General features: G+C 35.7%; 1 protein-coding gene across 1 annotated transcript; it reads right to left on the bottom strand.

The window, feature by feature from the left end:
* Positions 3,932-21,882, bottom strand: LOC18767479 (serine carboxypeptidase-like 18). Its single transcript, XM_007199144.2, has 11 exons — positions 21,768-21,882; positions 21,631-21,668; positions 20,421-20,522; positions 19,801-19,887; positions 19,571-19,717; positions 19,307-19,378; positions 19,121-19,229; positions 6,724-6,739; positions 5,639-5,752; positions 5,439-5,493; positions 3,932-5,356 (listed from the first exon to the last, which is right to left on the bottom strand). The coding sequence occupies exons 1-11, from the start codon at positions 21,880-21,882 to the stop codon at positions 5,273-5,275; spliced, it is 939 nt and encodes a 312-aa protein (XP_007199206.2). The 3' UTR covers positions 3,932-5,272.

Genomic DNA, 22,764 nt, shown 5'->3' with positions numbered 1-22,764 from the left:
CTTCTCTATTAATGAAGGGAAAAAATCGTGTGGTTGTCCCTCCATCCCTATTTTAACACTTCCCACAAATTTTTATTTTATAATTAGATCAATCTACTCTTATGACCCTAAATTATTCTGAGACTGACCATATCGCTTCATAAATTATAACCCTAAAAGCGATGTATGTACAAATTTGGTTCACCTCTATGCAAGTTTATTAAAAGACGATATGAAAAGAAAGACATGCTCCTTACCATCACCCATCTCCTCTCGCGGCTTCCGCTTCTCTCCTCACCAATTCCTTCCTCTCCAATGTTGAAAATCACTAAAGAATAAAATTTTCGAAATATACGAAAATAATGACATATAATACTCTTGATTATGAAATGCTGGGTGCTGACGTGGAGAATGTTTGATAAAGGAAAAAAAGTGTTGATAAAGTAGTGCACGCGGGGGTGTGTGATTATCAAAAAAGAGATTTCAACTCTCATATTCATTTTCCAAGAGTCATCACGGCAAGTAGTGGAGTGGTGGCAATTAAGGAGAGGAACTCTTTATTATCTTTGACAATAACACAATAACATGTAAGATAATTTTTTCATATATTATTATATTTTTAATCAGAAATAACAAAACAGTACTATTTACGTTACATGTAAAGTTTTTTTTTATGAGTGATAAGGCTGGGATGCTTGTGTCTGGCCCTGAAGGATTTGATGATGAAGGTGAAAGGGAACCCCTGAACAATGGGGCCCTTTAAGAAGGTAGGTGTTGCTTCCTAACATTTTCATGCAAATTTTGCATGGAGAAAATCCAGATGTTCAAGTTGCATGTCCACTGTCACGCATCCAAAATGCGGTTGTTTGGTTGTTTGTAACTACGTCATTACATTTGTAGGCTATTTAGAGTTTTTCATGTTCGCATTCCGGCATGTTTGCATTTAGGTTGTGAAAAAATGTGGAATCTAACCTAGGCGCGTGAGCACCTGGGTTATAATATTTTTTTTAAATAAAATATATAGCATTGAGCACGATTCTATAATTGTGTCTATTCATATGTCTAATCCATTGATAAAGTCACTGAGATCGTGCTTTATATTGTCAGACATGAATGTCCTATAGCAATGAAAATTTTTATAGACAACACGTTCAAGAATACACGAATTTCATATAGGAAATTTAACAAAATAAAAAGTCTCATATTATAAATTATTCAACTCCTAATAACATCGAGACTTTTTGTATAAAACTCCACACTTACTAAACAAATTGTTAAGTTGAGGACAATATCAATATTGCTAATGGGAGGCAAATGGTCCGTCCCTTCAAAATTTTAACATAACACTATTAGCCTAATAGTAGTTGCACCATGGCCTTTAAACATAGAGCACAATTATTTGTGTCTTTTGCAGCTAAGAGCAGAAACGAAAATGGTGCTCAAACCCAAACCAATGCTCTATAGATCTCCTTTCTTGGTTCCTCTGAACTTTGGTCTTCTTGTGGCAGCAACTGCTTCATTCGTGTAGGGTTTGGTTTTAGGGTTTTTGTAATTTGGGGGCTTTTTATTTATTTATTTATTGTTTTAGGCCTGAGCTATTGGGGTTTTTGATGGAACTTTACTGAGGCCTTGGTTTTCTTTTTCGGATTTGGATTCTCTTGTAATTTTATTTGTGTAAACTGTGTATCCTTCTCGTATAGCGAATGACTTGAACCTAAATTAAGGTTAGGGCTTACGTCTGATCTCCTAGTAGGACTAGACCACATTAAATGATTTTCTTATGATCACCATGTTGTTTGGCAGGGATTAGGTGGCAGAGCGACACTTGGCTTTGGTCGGGAGGCAAATTAATTGATCCCTCTCCATCACCTGGCTAATCAGTAGGGGAACATATGGTAAGCGACACTTGACTTTGGATGTGAAGTATATTAACTGATCTCTTTCCATCGCCAGGCTGTTGTATCAGGCGGATGGAATGACTGACTCAACAGGGGTTTGATCGTGCCTTCAGAATATCAGTGCGCCTCTAGTCATACACGGCATCCTAATGGTCGGGTCGGTACCTGCATGCCCAATCACTGATTCACACTCTCCCGTCAGGCTCGACTTGGAGGCCCTTGATCGACACCCGGGGTAGTAACTCTGGTCGGGTCGGTATATGGGGGACCCAGCCTCTTATGATTGTTGAAGGAAAATGGTGATCTTCCTAATATAATTTCACCACCACTAATTAAATAATGGGGTTTTATTATTTTAGGTTCGACCCATTCGAGACGCAAGTCTCTTAATTACAATCCCTTGCTTCAAGGGAAAACCCTTTGATTCCATCATAAAGAAACAGAACGTGTGTGTTTTGATTTTGCAGCTGCTCCCAAGTCCAACCTCAGGATGCCTACGTATCCTTTGCAGGAATCAAGCCACTCGTAGTTCAAAGATTCATGATGAATAAATGACTCATCACAAAACGAAGAATTTGAATGGGTTTAATTGAGGAGTTTGAGTGAATTTAGCTGAATAAACCAGGGATTCGATATGGAAATATGTTTGGGATGGTTGCATCAAGATTGAATCTCTAGATTGCCTACGTACCCTTTTAAAGGGATCAAACCGACGTAGTTCGAATTTGATTTGTGTAAAGGTAGATATTTGATTTTGGGGGAATTTGGTTGATGTAACCAGTGATTCAAATTGGTTGCGGTTGCGCCTATTGAGATGTTAGACTGCCTACGTACCCTTAACGGGGATCAAACCGACGTAGTTCCAAAATTTAGAAATTAATGGGTAAGTGTGGCCCAATAATTTAGAGTTGGTGTCTTTGAGACGATTTGAAGATTTTCATAAGTAGATGACCTATGAGAAAAATTGAAAATTAATGGGTAAGTGTGGCCCGCTAATTGAGAATTTGTATTTGAGAGATTTGGATTTAATCTCATTGAAATTTGCATGGGTAGATGACCCATGAGAAAAATTAGATGGTTTTGTACCATTTTTCTTATTGTCAATGTCCAAGAAAAATAATGAGCCATTTTAATGAACCCACTAATTTTCTACAATTGACAATTGCATTTGGGCCCAAATATGGCTATGAGGATTGTTGAATTAATCCATTAACCATATGATAGGAAATAAGAAATCTAGACCTCTATAAATTTAATGGGTAATTATTTGGCCACCCACTAAATATATTGGGCCTTTAAGAATTAAAGGGTGTATAACTTAGTAATTTGACTATGAGCCCTTTAACACATATATATATTTTTATCTGTTGGTTTGTGCTCATTTGGTTTATCGAAAACCAATCACAATTGAACTAGGACTTCAGAGATAGAGACTGTAAAGGACTCGTAATTTCTGACTTGGAGAAGAGTTATGCTACTGCCAAGACACTTCTGCTCTATTTAGAGTGCTAGACTGACCCTGGCTCAAACTTCATGCCATTAACTATTTACTGCCTCACTGTCAGACTTTTTCACAAGAAAACCTCCACAAGGTACGGCTCTTCTTTGTTGGTCACAGTTTACCCCTTCACCTAAACTGACATCTTTTCCTTCCTGTTAGCCTGACCTCAAGGCTTCATCCATGTGCAAAATAACCAAAGTGGCGTACAGCCACTCCCCTTTTCTTTTCTTTTGTTACTTGTTGACTTTTCTTCTTCTCTTTCTCTGCAACACCAAGTCTTTTGTCCCATTTATTTTACTTTTCTTCCAATTTCAATAAGTGGCGTCAGCCACTTCCCTTTTCCTTTTTTTTTTTTGCTTGTTGGCTTTTCTCCTTCTTTTTCTATGGCTGTAGCAAAACTTGTTTTTTAATTGTCATATATCATGCTCTGCACTTTGGCTGTTTGCTAGGAAACCAATGAATGGGGGATTCAATGCATGGGCAACGTGGCCCTTCCCAAGTTGTGCTCCTTTTAACCCAGCGAAGTGGCGTACAGCCACCTTCTTTCCTTTTCTTTTCAAAGCTGCCATATGGAACTGCCAACCAAAACGTGGCCACTCTTTTTTTAAAAAAATTTCTTTCACACACCCAGAGCCCAACTAGTTTTAAGTTTTGTTTGTTGTGGCCAACCGTACCCCCGAAACTTTCTCCCCTTTTCTCTTTCGACAGGAGTCTTCCTTCTTCTTTGTTATTTGCTGCTGCTATCTGCAGCATCAGGCCGAGCCACAGCCAACATGGTTGTCTTCCTTTTCAAGCACAGTTTATTTTTTATTTGCTGTGAGATTAAACCCTCAGTGATTTTGTTTGTGGGTTTTGTACCCAACCTGGATTTGTGCTCTTGAGAGAGGCTGTGACAGAAAAATATGGCCTCTATTTTCTTTCCCCTTTGTTTTACAGATCTCCATTTTTTCTCTGCCTATTCTTTTCTTCATGACTAACATCCTTTACATTTTTTTGATGTAGTTTGCTCAGAGAGAAAAATAAAGGCCTTCTTAAGCAGAGATGGAGAGGAGTGGTGAGAGAGCCCAAGAGGTAATTCACGCTCTCCTTTTTCTGTGCATTTTTGGAATTAACCCTTCAAACACCATTTCCATTTCAAAGGATTTCCTTTTGCTCGGCAGAGCTTTGTTAAACAGGAATCCTCTCATGGATTTGTTGTTCATGATTTAAGGGTTGCCACCCATTATGGATTTATCATCCAGGAGTTTCATTTGAGGGTTGCCACCCAATATGGATTCATCATCCAAGAAAAATGATTTGAGGGTTGCCACCCAACAAGAATTAATTGACAGGATCCATATACCTGTGAAAATGTCTCTTCTTGTCTTTGTGCTCCTGCAATTTTCCTCCTGCAGCAGTTTTCTTCTTCTGTCGTCTTCTCCTTTTTTTTTTTTTCCCCTCTTCTCCTTTAATGCAAAATATTTATACTAAAAACTGGATAACCAGCTCCCCCAAAAATAGGAGCCACTAAACTCTTTAGACCCCCACCTTTTTCCAAACTTCCCCCCACCTTTTTCCAAACTTCCCCCCACGTTCCAATATTTTGTGATTTTTGTGATTTTTTTTATTCCAACAATGATCACGTGGTGTTCTCTAATAGACTCGGCTTACAGTGATGGTATGAACCATTAACAATTTGGTAATGAATTATTCATTTCCAGCTACGAAAAAAAAAAATTGATATTGACATCTAATTGCAATGTTCTTACAAATTTATTCACCAAAGCACTACAGGCTGCAACCTTGATAGCTAAGCAAGGTAATAATAGGTGAGATGGCCAAGTTTCACCTCCAAATCCAACGCACGAATTTTCTGAACTATTTTCAATTATAAACTTTACAGTGAATTAATGGGCTAAATATAGTAATATGAAAGCCACCTATCAATCATGGGAAAACATTCCCTAGGATTGTACTCTGTAGCTGCGTGGCCAGCTCCCTGTATAGGTAAAACAAAAGTTAATTTCCACTGTTTACTTCTTGAGAAACATAATTGGGAAGGATTAATTTTCTCTTCTTGCCTTCACAGTCGCATATGTCAAACTGTACGCTTTCCTTGTATATGCTTTCGTATACCTGTGATAATAATAATAATAATAATAATAATAATAATAATAATAATAATAATAATAATAATAATAATGTATTTAGAAATTCCAGTGAAATTATGAACTGTAAAACAATGATATGATGGAGTGGAATTGATAGTAGCAAAACCAACCCGGCAACTTGGCCATTGACAAACCATGGTCTCCAAGTGTAATCAATACTCAAATTTAGAGATGTTATCCATTCTTCAGTGCCCACGTATGGAACAAACATGTCATGATCACCACTGTTACAAATTAACTTTGATCTTTAGGAGAGAGGAATTATTCAACTATTCAATAGACCTCAAACACTAATCAATTAGTACGATAATAAGCACTTATTTTGGTCATACTAACAATATAATTTTATAATCCGAATCGACTACTTTCTAGGTCCTCATTGAAAAATCATTCAAGTGAAATTTCATCTAAATTAGAAATCATTCAGCCACTTATAATTAATATCGTGAACATTTTCTTGTTTATTGAAAATATTGTGTTCATCTATTTATTTAGTCACAACTAAACGTTCTCTAATTTAAATGAACTTTTGCAGGGATCATCTTCCAATGATGACCTAAAAAGTAAAAAGTTCGAATTATGAGATGGTTGTGGAGTAGGGCAAAACAAGTAGTTAGCGTTTGTGGGATATTGTTCATCTATGTATTTGCAATTTTTTTAAATAGCTCATAGCTATATAAGTTTTGGCATGACGTTCGTGGTACTTTTTTTTTTTTTTCGGTAAACGTTCGTGGTACTTTAAGAGTAGACAAACTTGGAAATGTGGAAAATTAATATTAAAAATAGGAGTGCTGTTATTACAACTTTTGTTCTATTTTTTCACCCACGTTATTTTTTAAAATTTTAAAGAAAAATTTATCCTTTTATAAAATGATTTCTAAGAATTTGGGGGAAAAAAAACCTCAACTCATGTAACCCACTTATTCTAACCTTTGAAAAAAAGAAACAAGGCAAAGAATAAAAAAAATTAAAAGATCTAGAAAATCAAAATATTAGACTAAAACATTTATCCGGTATGTCAAACACAACTTGATCGTCTTCATATCGCAACTGCTAATTATTAGCAAAGAGAATTTGCTTGAATTAATAATTAAATGGTATTTTAGAAATAATAGTGGATGGAATGATAGGATTATGTTTTTTCAAATTTACATAGTTGGGTGGGGAAATAGACACAGGGTGGAAATAGATGTACCTGTAAACCAGTGCTCACTACTACAAAAAAGCAAAAAGACGACGGTAAATCACCGTCGTGTATTTGGTTTTTCAATGGTCGTGGAATCCACCGTCATCTTTTCCCTCATAAACCACGACGCTAAATAACCGTCGTTGTTAAACAATACAACGTCATCAAAAAATACAAAACGACGTCTTTGTACTGCAAAAAGATCTAAAAAAAGCAATCGAGGATGATAATAGACGACCAATTCTCTAAAAACACCGTCGTTAAAAAGGGAAAATATGACACATATTAAGAGAACAAAGCCGCAAGATAGACATACAACGACGACAATAAAAATACGCCGACGTTAAATATAATTTTCACGACAATAAAAAATATGACGTCTTTAAATACATTAGAAGACGACGTTATTGATACCTACTACGTCGCACATATAAACACAACCGTCGTACAATTAATTTTCCACTTCGATTTTTCGATAAAAGATGACGTGGAAATAGTTGTCAGTGTCATTATTTACGACGTATGTGTTTCTATAGTAGACGTTGAAAAACTAAACAACGTCAGTTACAAATATATGAGAGTCGTATTAAAAAATTTATACGTCCTATTTTCAGAAACAAACAACGACCATAAATATTAGACGTTGTTAAATACAACAACGTCGGAAAACAATAAAAACAGACGTGTTTAGTCTGCTAAAGTTCTACAACGTCTCTTATTTACAAAAAACCGTCGTGAAATAAATTTTCCATTTCGATTTTTCTAAAAAAGATGACGTGGAAATAGTTGTCAGTGTCATTATTTACGACGTATACATTTATATAGTCGACGTTGTATTTATATGTATTCATTACTCACGACGCACTTAATAATATAGACGACGTTGAACGTCTAAACAACGTCGGTTCCAAATAAATGGGAGCCGTATTACAAATAACGTCGTTTAATTGTTATTAGACGGCGGTTATAATGAATTTCCGTCGGAATTAATTTCGTTCCTCTTCGTTTATAAAAGAACTTGCGACGTGGAAAATGTATGATGACGTCGTATTTTTTAACGTTCAGATTACATATCTCGTTTTTTAGACGTCGGTATTATGGGATTGGAGTCGTGTTATTTTGAATTACATGGCGGTTCTTTATCCTTCACCGACGTGATATCCTGAATAATTGCTTCACAATAGCGTCGTGGTTCTTCATTGTTACGTTGCTTTAAGACGTCGGTAAATATGCTGAATAACTGATTCACAATAACGTCGTGTTTTATTTGAACGTAGAAAGTGAAGAAATCACATTACAATATATTACAAAATTAATGTCATACACTGCCAATTACATAAGCATCATTCAATCCATATATCTTCACACCCATCTCGAATATTTTGACCGCCTAACTCACCTACCAGTTCATCAAATGTGTCAACATTTGGCATCCCTCTAGTAAATGGCTCACACTCAATTATCACATCACCTAATACTTCATCACCAATAACATCATTATATTCTCTACTAGGCATTGATAACACTACCGACCAACCACGATGCATCGGGTCGTCAACAAAAAATATTTGTTTGACTTGAGAAGCCAAAACAAATTGGTCATTCCTATGTCCAATTTTACTCAAATCTACAAGGGTAAATCCAAGTTCGTCGACTACAAGACCAGAACTATCTATCCAATCACACCTAAAGACTGGGATTGTAAACTTTTGGTAGTCAAGGTCCCAAATTTCTTGAATGACACCATAGAAACCCATATTTGAGAGAATTGGGTTTTTATCCTTGGCACTAGCAACTTGCATGGTATGTGCAAGTAAATAAACTCCACTATTTTGAGTTGTCCGCACATCATCTTGTGCCTTGATATTGAATTTAATACCTTTAATAAGATAGCTCCTATATAATGGCACTGACATGTTTGGACCAGCTGCTAGCCACCTTAAATTTTCTGATACGCCATGATTGTCTTCCTCAACTTCACTTTGAACCTGCAAATTAATCATATCTTAATTCATCCTAACATATAAATAAGAAGAAAATTAAAAGAGAAATACGTTATTCAACAACATATACCTTGAAGCGTAGCCATTGAATGAAAGTGCTATTGTGCTTATCCTGCAGCCACTTTGTTCTCTTTCTAAATTTTGGATAAGCAGTCTTGATGTGGATCATATGTTGCCTACATGACACGAAAAATTCAAGCATTACGGTCCCAAATATATAAGATAAACATAAGAAATAATTTTAAATGGAAACTTAAAGAATAAAACTCATACGTACTCGATATAAGGTAGGACTTCCTCCGTATTCTCCAAGACATATAGATGTGCTTGATTCAACAGGTCCTGATCAACTACGCTCACTGTGCAACCTGATAATGGCTTTGAAACTCCCATCTTTTGGCTTGAAGGCACTCCAACTGTACTAACATCAGATAAATGCTGAGTACAAAACTCTACCGCTTCTTCAGCTATATACCGCTCAGCAATGCAACCTTCGGGACGAGTACGATTCTGAACATACCCCTTCAGCACTTTCATATATCTTTCAAACGGATACATCCACCTAAAATATACTGGCCCACATAGACGAACTTCTCTGACAAGATGTACTACTAGATGAACCATGATATCAAAGAATGAAGGGGGAAAGTACTTCTCAAGCAAACACAGAGTAACTACTACATCAAGAAGTTTCCAAGACGGGGAATCCGCCGGATGAGACATCTGACCGTCAATTGATTTTCTAGCAACATGCCACCAAGTCAAACTCTTAGCTGTCTCATGTGATTGAAACATCCTTTTAAACCTTGGAATTGGGGGAAAATACCACACCACCTTCGCTGGCACACCCTCTTTCAAGATTGCATCTTTGCCTTCCTTCCACCTTGAGATACCACAAGTAGGACAATTAGTTGAATCCTCATACTCCTTCCTATACAAGATGCAATCATTGGGGCATGCGTGCATTTTCTCATAACTCAGCCCCAATGCACACAAAGTCTTTTTAGCCTCATACATGGAGGTTGGTATTGTATTTCCTTCTGGAAGCAAATCGCCTTGAAGTATCAATAATTCTGTAAAACAGACATCACTCATCCCATGTTTTGCCTTCAAATTATACAACTTCACTAATGCCGATAACTTCGTGTACTTTCTACAACCAGGGTACACTGGTTGATCTCCATCCCCAATCACATTGGCAAACTCATACGGATCCGAACCAAAATCACCAAAATCATTATCATCCATATCAATTTCTTCAGACACAAAACTGTACCTACTATGGCCATCATCTTCTTCAACATTTCTGCTAGCATTAGTAGTTGCTTCCCAAGGTTCTCCGTGAAATGTCCAATTCTTATAGCTTTGGTCAATTCCATTAAAGTATAAGTGATCCCTTATAATTCCAACCCCAAACAACTTCAAATTAACACATTTAACACATGGACAACGGATATGTGTTGTAGTTAGAAGATTTTCTACAGCAAAGTTCAAAAATGCTTCCACCCCAAACTCATATGCCTTCGATCTTCTATCCGAGTGCATCCATGACTTATCCATCTCCGACACTATAACCTATTATCTATAATAAAGTGAAAATACAGGCAATGACCATCACTATAGCAGATTATACAATGATCTAATCGCAAGTAATAAACAACAGAGACGACGGGTTTTAATCAAAAACAGACGTATTTGGCATATATAGACGACGGATTTTCAACAGACGTCGTCTATTATACGTAATACAAACGACGGTTTATGAAAAAACCGTCGTGTATAAGTAATACAACGACGGTAGTTTAAAAACACCGTCGTGTAATCGTCGTCGTACGCCTTAAAATTCGTCGTGTCTCAGTTTATTTTCAAGAACACAAAACCCATTAAGAACACAACATATATATGAAACCAAGCAAGAAACCAACATATACATGAAACCAAGCATGAAAACAATAAATTCATTCCCAATTCAACATAACATAGGGTGATTAAAAGATACGACAAAATTAAATCCATTCCCAATTCAACATAACAGATAATGTAATCCATGAACCCATTAAACAGAAAATCCATGAACCCATACCTATAAGCATTGGTGCACTTTGCACCTTCTCCAGAGCGGAAAATGACAAGATCAAATAAAGGTGTCCTTTTGCTGGAAATCATTTGGAAGTTGGTGATGTGTCTTTTTGTGTTGATTTCCAGCAAAAGTACACCTTTATTTGATCTTGTCATGAACCCATTAAACAGAAAATCCATGAACCCATACCTATAAGCACATTATTAACAGATCGCAAAGCATATACCTAAAACCCTTTAACAAAACAACCTAATATCATTCAATGAATTTACAAGGGGAAGATAGGGTTTGTACTTACAGGTTGGACGAGCTCACAGATTCGACGAGCCTGGAGAGTGCAACTTTTAATTAGAGCAGAAGTGAGAGAGCGAAATGTTATGTCGCGTAAAATCTGAAATTTTAGGTTTCAGGGATCAAAGTATAAGAATAAGAGCCAAATCTAAAAAAATTTGGGTCGCGCGAAAATTTTTAGAGCGCGCGCGTTATAGAACGTCGAAAGAAAAACCAAGGCGAAAGTTCTACAAGTACCGACGTAAATTTAATATTCCACGACGGAAACTTCATTTTTCGGATTAAGAACGTAAGGCCGTTCATTTTTCGGATTAATTTTAAATTTATTTTGAATTTTTTATATAACGACGACTGAAAAACCACGTCGGTGTTAAGAAATTAAAGACGTTGTAAATTATATAAACCGACTTACATATTAAAATAACGTCGTTTAAAGCGTAAACCATGTCGTATGTTTTACTGTACGACGTAAAATATGTATTCCACGACCCAACCACCGTCGTTAAAAATTAATACACTAAACCCATAAAATTAAATTATACAATTTAAAAAATTAAGTTTATAAAAGGTTTTATGGTTTTAAAGCCTAACATATACCCTAGACTACCCAAAAATTATACTTTAAAAATAAACCCCAATAAATAACAACCCTAATCTCTAAACCCTAGACTCTAAACCCTAAACCATAAAACTAGAAGTGATTTTATGACTCATCAAAACAATTTTGTTTTGGATGGTCATTTTAAATTTTTGTTATTCAAAATGAATTTTTTCAAGGTTTATGTGGAAGAAAATATATCAATGACTTCATAGGAGTTGACTTTTCAATTTTCTGATTTATTTTATATTTATTTTGAATATTTTGATATAAAAATAATAAAATATTCTTACCATACAACAAACCACGTCGGTGTTAAATAAATTGTAGACGTTGTAAATTGTAATAGACTACTAAGTCGTTAAAATGACGTCGTTAAAATGAGAAACCATGGCGGCTATTTAACTATACGACGTAAAATATATATTTTACGACTTAACCGCAGTCGTTACATAAACGTCGTCGATTATACCCTGAACCCTTAAGAAATTGAAGATATTGTAAACCATTAACGACTCAATTGTTCAAAGAACGTCGTCTAACTATTTTTTTACGTCGTATTTGTTTAAAACACGCAACAACAAAATACGACGGTTATTGACTTTATTAGGTCGTTGGAAAAGTATTACACGTCGGTTAAGCAATTTGTATGTTTGTTTTTTTTTTAATTTAAGAAAACCTCAACAAATTTTTACATTACATATTATAGAGAAAATTGGTACATTATACATAAATATCAAGTGTTCAATAATTGCCCTGTTTAATAATTTGGAAAACAAACTCTGCCCATTCATTCCGGACTTCATCAATGGCTTCTTGGGGGTATGAAGCTTCCTGGTTTCCCTTGGCATACTGCATAAACAATGACTATTAGGGTTTATAAATAAAAAGAAATTCAATCACAGACGACGATATTTTTCATAACCGACGTAGTATATCCATTTAACGACGTTAATTTTACACGACCGTCGTTGATAATACAAAAAACGACGTGAAATGTATGAAGGTAATTTCTTCTTACCTTATTCTCAAACCCCAAGGAAGGATCCATGATGATGTCCCTCATGAAGCGCATTACATAATACCCGCATTCGACATTGCTGGGTTGCTTTGGTGTGCCTGAGAGAGTTTTCCAAATTACATTTTTACGTCCTGCTCGGGCTATGTGGGTATTATATATTTTTAAAGCACTGTTCACGATGTTTTTGGCCTCTTCATCGACCACACGATTTCCTGGCAGAGGATCCAGAAAATAGACGGTTTCTCTCTTTGCTCTTACAATCAGCAAAATCCAATGACGGCTGCACAAAATTAATATAAAAACGACGGTTATTTACAAAAACGACGTATTATAGTATTTCACACGACGAAGTAAAGTAGCTAACGACGACATTATATATTTATCACGACGATAAATAAATACCGACGTGGTTAGTAGTTTCAAACGACTAAATAAAATAAAACACCGACGTGGTTAGTTTATAAGCTGTCATTTATTGAAAATCATAAAAACAAAATCCTAAGGAGACTAACCCTGGATTGTAAGGCATCATGAAAATCTGTTCACCGTCTGTCTTCTGAAGTCGAGCTGCTACGAGTCGTGATCTTTCAGTTATTGTGCCAGAGTTGGCACTAACTGTAGCAGGGTCGATAAAGCCAACCATACTGCACATATTGGCTTTTTTCAAAACATCGTGTAAGTACCTAAACAAATAAAATAATATAAACAAGTCAGCACACAAAACACGACGGTTATGTATAAAAAAACGACGTATTATAATATTTCACACGACGTACTGAAATAGATGAGGACGTTATAATATATTTATCACGACGGTTGTTAGTTAAGACGACGTGGTTAGTTAGTTAAGACGACGCAATATATAAACCAACGAGTTATTATTTTAGAAGTACAAACCTCATATATACAGCCAATACAGTAGCTCCAATTTCTTCCATGCCTGCAAATTGTGTAATATCTTCAGGCAGGAGGAAGGTATCGCGCTCACCACCAAATACCTCCTTATCAATTGTAAATTGGACTGTCTTATCCTCAGGCAGGAGTGTCGTTTCCACAAAACGACAAAGGGTTTTTAAAGAAGATGGCGCCTCCATTTTTGAATAAGCACCAACTTCAATAACCTGTTTAAAGAAATAAAAAAAATGACGTGGTAATTCAATAAAGACGACGGTTTAAGTAATAAAACGTCGTCTTAAAAGTATTTAAACGACGGTGAAAAAACTGTCGTGGTAATTCAATAAAGACGACGGTTTTATGAATAAAGCGTCGTCTGAAACCATTTAAACGACGGTGCAAAAACCGTCGTTTAAATATTTTATTACGTCTTAAAAAAATTCCGCCGTCTAAGTTTTAAACAAACGACGGATTAAATAAAAATATCGACGTCTGAAATTTTGAAAAACAAATAAAAAAGGCAAAGTTATGTGAACATACCTTGTCGTCATGCTTTTCTTCATCTTCTTTCTCCTTTTCTTCTTCCTTCTCTTCATCTCTTTTTTCTTCTTCCTTCTCTTCATCTGGCTGATGTTTCCCCATTTTGGCAGTATCATCCTCCAAATGTAGGGATCTCACATCACCTCCAGAGCAGCTAGCTTTGTCAGACATTGGATTTTTGGGGCTTTGGCTAATTCTTGGTTTAAGCATGCTTGGATCAAAATTGGGAATTAATTGGGAAAGCTGACTCAGGAAATGCTCCCTCTCAGCCTCTACCAATTGTTTTGTCCTAGCCTCCATCCTTAAGGCCTCTTCCCTTGCCTTAGCCTCCATCTTTTTAGTCTCTTCTTGAAGGAGAACTCTTAAACTGTCCTTCAAACGGTCGTCAAAGCTCACCCTCTGTGGTTTGGGCAAATTGAAATATTGCCTTGGGGAAACACCAGCACCAACTCCCCTCAGTCTGCCTGGATGCTCGGGGCCCAAAGCCATGGTCAGCACATCATTGCTGCCATCTACTCTGACTTTGCCTTCCGAGACTTGTTTCTGCAATTCATCCTAAAAAAAGATAAACAAAAAAACACACGACGGTTATTTATGTACAAACGACGTATTATATAATTTCACACGACGCAATAACGTATAAACCGACGTTATTATAACTTATCACGACGGTAGTTATACCGACGTGGTTATTTATTTAAAACGACGAAATGAATAAACAACCGACGTCTTATGCTATAATTAAAGATAACAGAGTAGTGATTCCTATTTAGACCGTTAACGACGTTTTTAAAAAATTTTCGACGTGGTAATATCATTCACACGACGCGAAAATGAACCACCGACGTCTTATGCTGTAATTACAGAAAACATAGTAGTGATTCCTATTTAGACCTTTAACGACGTTTTTAAAAACTTTTCGACGTGGTAATATCATTCACACGACGAAAAATATAACATACGACGTAATAAGAATAATTCACAGTTTAATAAAAATTTAAAACAGAGTGATAGTAGGCTTACAATTAATTTTGCTTTCTCTGCCACCTTTGGATCAGGGATGTTACCATGTTTGTCCTGTCTAGCTCTCTTCCATAAGGTAGATCGATCAATTTCTACCCCAGGCATGGTTTCCTCCAATTGATCCTCCAATCCAGCATATCCTTTTCGAGACAATCGATGATTGTACTCGAGTTTCTCCCTAATCTGTGCATGTTGAGAATGCACAGACTCAAAATCTTTGGATAGCCTTGAAGCTACAAAGGCATCCCATTGTGCTTTCTCTATGAATTTATATGTTTCAGGGGGTTGGCTTAATTTCTCCCTGTCATTGGTGTATGGAAGGATATAATGCCTCGTTAGTGTAGACTTGAAATCCTTCCATTTCTTGGAAGCAGAAGCTAAAACAGAGGTCTTGCCCCCTTGGCCTACGACAAAAGCCATGTCAACTGCTTCCCAAATCTGCTCCTTTATATCCTTGGGGATTTGGGACCATTTCTTGTCCACAAGTGGGATCCTGGAGCGTGCCAACACACCAATATACGACTGCATCTCAATATGTGCTTGGCCAACACCTTTCCCCCTTTTATTGTACTCAACAATTGGCCTCAGTTTCTGAAGCTTTCTCTTCACAACACGAGGCATTGTGCTCATACCTCGACCAGTCTTTGAATCATCTGAGATTGTTGTCTGGCTGGTTTGTTCTGTCTCAGCAGATGATGAAGCAAACTTCATCTTCTTCGAAGACTTCATCTCCTTCGAAGACTTATCTTGAGGAGCTACCATTCCAAGCTTCTTGGAGCCAGAATCCTTAGTTTGTTGTTGAGAAACCATTTTAACAGACAAAACTGCAAGTGAAAATATTTCAGGAAAACATTAAGAACACAAACGACGGTATTAAAAAAATACGACGTATGATATGATTTTAGACGACGCAATGAAATAATCTCAGACGTAATAAATGTTTAAAACCATTATTTATATAACGTCGTGGTATATATGTTCACACGACGTCAATAGTAATACACCGTCGTGGTAAACTATTATTTATATAACGTCGTGGTATTTATGTTCATACGACGTCAATAGTAATACACCGTCGTGGTATTAACATTCACACGACGTAAAACAATAAGATATTTTGTCGTCTATATTAGATACCAACCCTAGTTTCTTTTTCTTTATATTTTATCAAATAAGGGAAAAACAAAAACCATTGTTCAGCGAAATCAAACCTGCAATTAAACAAGCATATAAAAAAAGACTATTATTTTAAAAACAACTTTGTCAATTTTCAGACGACGCTAGAACAACTGACGAACCGTCGTGGTCTACCGTCGTCTTATTTAGTTGATGTAGTTGTCTTCAAAGTTGGAAACTTTCTCTCTTTGTCTGTATATTTTATCAAACTTGGAAAGAAGTAAAATGATTTTGGCCAGAAAAAAGGTAAAAAGATTTTTCAAACAAAAAACGTATGAGCATGCAAAACAGTAACCAAAATAGTGAAAATGAAAGCTTACCTTTTGCGTGCAATGAAAGCAAGAGGAAGATGATCGATGTTTAAGTTCAGAGACGACGAAGAAGACGAGAGGAAGACGATGAGAAACTCTGACAATGCTCTGACAAGGAAAAAAGACGAAAAGGTTTCTCTGGGAGATTGAAATTTTTAATCGGGTTTGGAAACAGTGCATGTGTAAGTCGAAAAGTTGCTTACATATAAAACCATTTCAAAAAAATAATACGGCGGTTACATTTAACTACGTCGTTTTTAACTAAAACGACGCAATATTTTTCATTCGACGTGGAATCATTTCATTTAACGTCGTTAGGTTTAATATAACCGACGTGGATTTTAATTTTTAAATTATGAATAGAATTTTTTTTCCCGTGACCTTTCAGTTTATTTTTCAATTACAGTGCGTTATAAATAGAGTTTTTTTTCTGGAGGAAATTTAAAACGAAGGAAATTAATATTCTGCAATATGTAAAGTTTCTTTTTTGGATGACAGATTTAAATAAAATAAGAATATAAAAACAACAAATGTGTAAGTCAAGTAGACGAAAAGTTGCTTACATATAAAACCATTTCAAAAAAATAATATGGCGGTTACATATAACTACGACGTATAAATTACAAAATACGACGGTACATTTAACTTCGGACGTGGTAAATAAATACGACAGTAGTTTGTAGGTACCGTCGTAGTAAACTCAAAAATTAAAGTACATAAGTAATAACTCGCGTCATGGTATATTATTTAACACGTCGTTTTTATTAATGTACCGACGTGGATTTCTGTAATATACGTCGATCATACCGACGTTGATTTTACAATTTAAACGGCGGTTTTTTTGTAAGGATCGCCGTTGGTTTTAAAAATTTATTCTATAAATTTGTCGCTTTCATTCATTTTCGGTTTACATTTAAGGTTCCAAGTTCTTCCTCTCTCAGTCTCTCATGTCTCAAAGATAATAATTTGGATGTTTTCTCAAAGAGAAATTGAGCTTACTCGCATCAAATATATGTCCACAAGAAGAAGCTTGTCAACTAGCCTTCTCACTTCCTTGATCAAGCCTGATAGGACACTTAGTGCTTCTGAATACTCCTTGCTTTCCATCAAAAGAGATGCAAGCCTGGCCTCCACTCGCTGTCGAAGGAAAGTTCGCTTCTCAGGGAAATCTGAAGATCAGATGTGCCTGATCCTCTGCTTGATTTTCTTGCCTAAGAAGATCCGTCGGATTTATTGTGATAGCCTCTTCCTTTATCCGTAGAGCTTCAGAAGAAGAAGATGGGTTTCAAGAATGCGATAAAGAATAGAAATGGCTTCAGATGGCCTCTAAAGCATGAGCAATTGAATCAGTAGATTCTGGGAGATATGATGAAGACATTGTCAATGCTTTGAACTACACAAGTCCTGCAGAAAGATATGTTAAAGAAACTGAAACAACGGCGGTTTTCTGTTCTACCGTCGTCTTTTCTCGTCGTCTATATTAAGTTACGATGGCGGTAGATTTATAATTACCGACGTAGATTATTTTGTTAAACGTCGTTAAGTGTACTACAACCGACGTGGATTTTAATTTTAAATTATAAATGGAGTTTTTTTTCCCGTATTCTTTCAGTTTTAGTTTTCAATTCCAAAGCGTGATAAATAGATTTTTCTTTCCCGAGGAAATTTAAAATGAGGGAAATTAATGTTCTAGAATTTGTAAACTAACACGACGCAATATTTGCAAATCTGTGTCATCTGTTAAGATTATGATGTGGAACAGAGTTCCATCTGGTAAGATTTCGTAACCCTTGGGATCTCAGACAAAACTGATTATGTCGGCGGTGTTCTATATAAACCGTCGTGGTTATTTCAATTCTTGTCATTAAGTAGATCTACCGACGTAGGATAAGAAAATCAAAGAAAAAAATTGTTAACAAAAATTCTTATTAAGACGACCGTTAAAATTAAAGGTACGACGTATAAAATGAATAAATACGACGATAAATTTTATTGTACGATTTAAAGATAACGTAGTAGAACTATACGAGAATGACGTCGATATATTTATATTTTCCGTCGTTGTAAATTAATTTAATACGGCGATATTTTGTATTTTAAAGCCGTGGATTTGTTTGTAATTATACGGCGTCTTATACGAAAACCTCGTCGTCTTATTTTATGAGTAAAAACGGCAGTTTTTATTGAAATCGTCGTCTTTACTTTCTACGTCGGTCGATTCATAACTTCTGCCGTTCTTTGTTGGCATTGATTTTACACTGCGGAAATCTGTTTCAAATAGACGTCGGTTGTTTAATTATGTACGTCGTTGTTTTTGAACAGCCATTTGAAACTCCATTTTTTAGTTGTCTAAGGTTGTATTACACGACGGTGTTTTTAGAACCGTCGTCTTTTTATAAACCACGACGGTTTTCACTTAGACCGTCGTTGTTTTCTGGTCGTCTTTTTCACTTTTTGTAGTAGTGGCTCTAAGGTTTTTCTTGGTGAGGTTTCGATGATAGTCAAGACTAGTTCTAACATCATGTGCATAACTGCTAGAGAAGCTCTGATTGCATCTTTCCCAATCCCTTATTGTTCCCTGCAGGTTGTAATGGTAAATAAAATCGTGAATATTTTATATAGGTATTTTAATTCTCAAAATTAATTAACTTATACCTCTCGAACGTGAAGAGCATTTTGTACAGTTTTATCATTAGCCCAAATGAAGGAGAACAGATAGTTATAAGCCTGCAAAGAAGTACGGATAGTAAGATATTAGCATGCAGCATATTTCAATCATGTATATAACTAAATTATATTTTTAATTAGTCTGTATAATATGACTCATTTTTTGTTTATGTCATTTCCATTTTGGTGATTTTAGTTATGTTGTTAGGTCCATTTATATTGTGTGTGAGAGAGAATGAGCCAGAAACTTACACGACACCATGGTTCTGGATAGCGATGAGGCATATCTAAGAAGTTCTCTCCAACAAAATTTTTATCCCATTTGAATCCTTTTGGTTTTGGAGACATTGTGCTACATATTGGCTCCAATATTTGGGGACTATTTATCTTTTGGAGGCACTACAAGTTTATTCCAGTGGCAAATCGATCATTAGGGCAATAAATAAATGTAAACCAAGCATTAATATTGTGGTAATTCTCACCTGAGTAACTTCTTGAAGGTTTTCCACACAAGGTGCATTGCTTGGATCTACTTGAACATACTCCCCCTTGCAATTTGTTTTAGTTGACTATAATACCAAGTGATTAGATCTTATATTATCTATCAATAATGAATAAAAATTGATTATTAATTTCTCTTTTCCAACGTTATTAATTTTTTCTCCACATAGATATGTTTCTAGGTATTTGTATTATTATTGCACTAAAGCACATTTGTATATATAACTTAGCTATTCAGACCACAGAAAAAAAATTATAGGCATTATTTTTCCTACTTCATTAGTTAATTAGATTGAATTTAAAGAAATGTGAGCAGATTGGTATAGAATGTAGCAACCCGTGGAACTAAGTGAGGACTTGAGTTATGTGGAGCAACCAGTTTAAATGCTTGGAATTGGAAAATACAAGTACTATGTTCTAGAACCATTCCACTGATGAAAGTCTTGTGGAGAAGTCATGCTGTGGAAAAGGCCACCACTTGGGGAGCATGAGGAGCATATGTGGGCTCAATACCTCTTCGAGTAACAGGTGTGAAATTTCGGGGACATATTTAAAAAATTATAAGCAGAAAAAAGAAAATATAGTAGAGAATATTTATTACCTCATAGAGTGCATCAGATATAAGGGCCATATTGTGAGCAAATTTAATTCGTGAATTCACGTCATATGTTGGATCTGTAAATGGGTTGCCTAATATGTAACCCTGTGTTCAATACAAAAGAGCATTTAGTTATCTAAGACAAGGTTGTCTACGTGATTTATGGAACCCCCGAAAAAAAAAAAAAAAAAGAGGGAGTTGCCATGTTTCAATGTCATATTTTACTATCAATGAACTAGAATTTTAAATCTAAATTGAAAATTTTTTATTAATTAAAAAAAAAAGGAATTTAAACTTTAAAGTGAAATTGTTATAGTAATTTTTCGAGGAGACGGATTTAACTCTAAAATTGACCCATAATCGTATGATGCACAAATGTCGGTTTTTAAACTTGAGGGGCATTTAGGAGGAGGGGATGAGTTGGACTCTAAAACCAACCTTTACAAGATTGAGTCTAATAATTCAAAGCTGAAAGTTCACATTAAGAAATAAATTTAAGCCTGAAATTTGAGGCATTTTTTTTCTAAATTGTTGATGTTCTACACAAATGAAACAAAAATTTAAGTGAAAAGAAAGAAGACGGGCCGTGGGCGGCGAGATAGTGAAGCATAGGTGGTTCTTTTGATGAGTTTCATGGATTTTTTTCCCTTCTAAATTAATTGGGTTTTCGACTTGGGGGTTTCAACTTGTCAAAGAACTATGATGGTCAAAGAGAAGCATTAATCCCAAGCTAAATTAGATGAATGGAAATCAACGACAACAGCCCAAAGCTCAAACAGGGATAAAAAATTGCATGTCACCGGTTTAAATCCCCTAGCATTATTTGCATTTTCAGTGATTGAACCAGCTTTTGAGTCTGGGTTATGTTGGGCTAAAACAAATTTGTCCTCATGGCTGGACCACAAGATATACAAAGAGTCCACGAGCATGCTTCTAAAATGAATTAAAGCGTTTTTAAACCAATTGGGATTTTAATAATAGGAAAATTGTTAACAGGGTCTAACTTAGTGGAAGAGGGTCTTAACTTACAGATAAAAAATCTCAAATTCAAACTCTCATAACATCTTAATTATGTGTGTGAGAAACCCCCACTCCCCTTTAGTTTAGATAAACGAAAATTAGTTGTGCTCCTTTTTAAGGCTGTAAGGCTGCGGGCCCTGTAGTGAAAAGATAAAATGAAAAACAACCATGTCAAGTCAGATTGAATTCTTACTTTGAGATTCATTGGTGGTTCACGCCCAACCTCATTTCCTACAACAGTTTAGATATAAGAAGACCTGTTCATAATAAATAAATAAAAAAGGTAGTAACATTATCTGAAAACGTCTTCATTCACAACAAAAGTTTTACCTTCGGACACCTCTTGAGTAATGATGGGAACGGTCTTGCCTGAATATGAATCACCACCAATGTATAGTGGATTTTTCAGAAATTGAGGGTGACCTTTAATCCACTGCAATACCATCATATATAAATATATTCTCATCGATGTGTTGTATGTATGAACTGATATAATAATATTCATGCTGGAACCAATATCATAATGTATAAAATTATATATACGAGATAAGCACAAAATTGTATACAACTGATCACGCCTACAATTTTATCTTTTAGTTTAAAAAATACGAACCCAGTTTCAAGTTTGAACGGGAGTTCGCCGGAAAAGCCCGGCAGGGTATTGATGATGGATGCTGAGGAGACAATGTGACAGTTGAGGAGGAACAGAACAAGTGCTAGCGGCAACATGGTGATCCGGTGACTGGCTATCTTCTTGTGGCATATTATATATAGTTATTTTCGCTACTACTTTTTTTTTTTTTGTGTGGTGGCAATTAACTGCTTTTGCTAGTATACATTATCGTAAATACATACATATTGGACATGATATGGACGGCCAAATTGCAACATTGGTTTGACTTCCTGGCTGTAATATTTTTGTTACATTTTTGTTCTTGTAGTTTCGTTCTATTTTCCCATCAATTATTGTGCACATCTTCTCACTTGAAAACCCCAAATTGATTTGTTATTTATTTTTACTTAAATGAGGTTGATTTGTTATTTTGTCCATTTTCAGTTTTAGTTTTCATGCTCGTAGGATGGAGGTCCATTAAGTATCTGTTTGCTACTGCAATTAGCCCGTACACCCATTAATAATTGGTCGTCCACTGTGAACTTATGGGGCCGGCGTGTTAGGTTTTTTACTTCAACTCCTATATATAGAGTGACTCTGCAATGTATGTTAGGTGTTTGGTTGTATTGATATTGAACATTAGGTCTTGAATTTTAGGTCGTCTTAGGCGATAAATTAATAAGATGCCTTCTTTAGTATACAATAAAGCTTAGA

Source organism: Prunus persica, chromosome G8 (genome assembly GCF_000346465.2).
Source record: "Prunus persica cultivar Lovell chromosome G8, Prunus_persica_NCBIv2, whole genome shotgun sequence".
NCBI lineage: Eukaryota > Viridiplantae > Streptophyta > Magnoliopsida > Rosales > Rosaceae > Prunus > Prunus persica.
The sequence above is the reverse complement of the archived record's forward strand: the minus strand, read 5'-3'. Positions and strand labels throughout refer to the sequence as shown.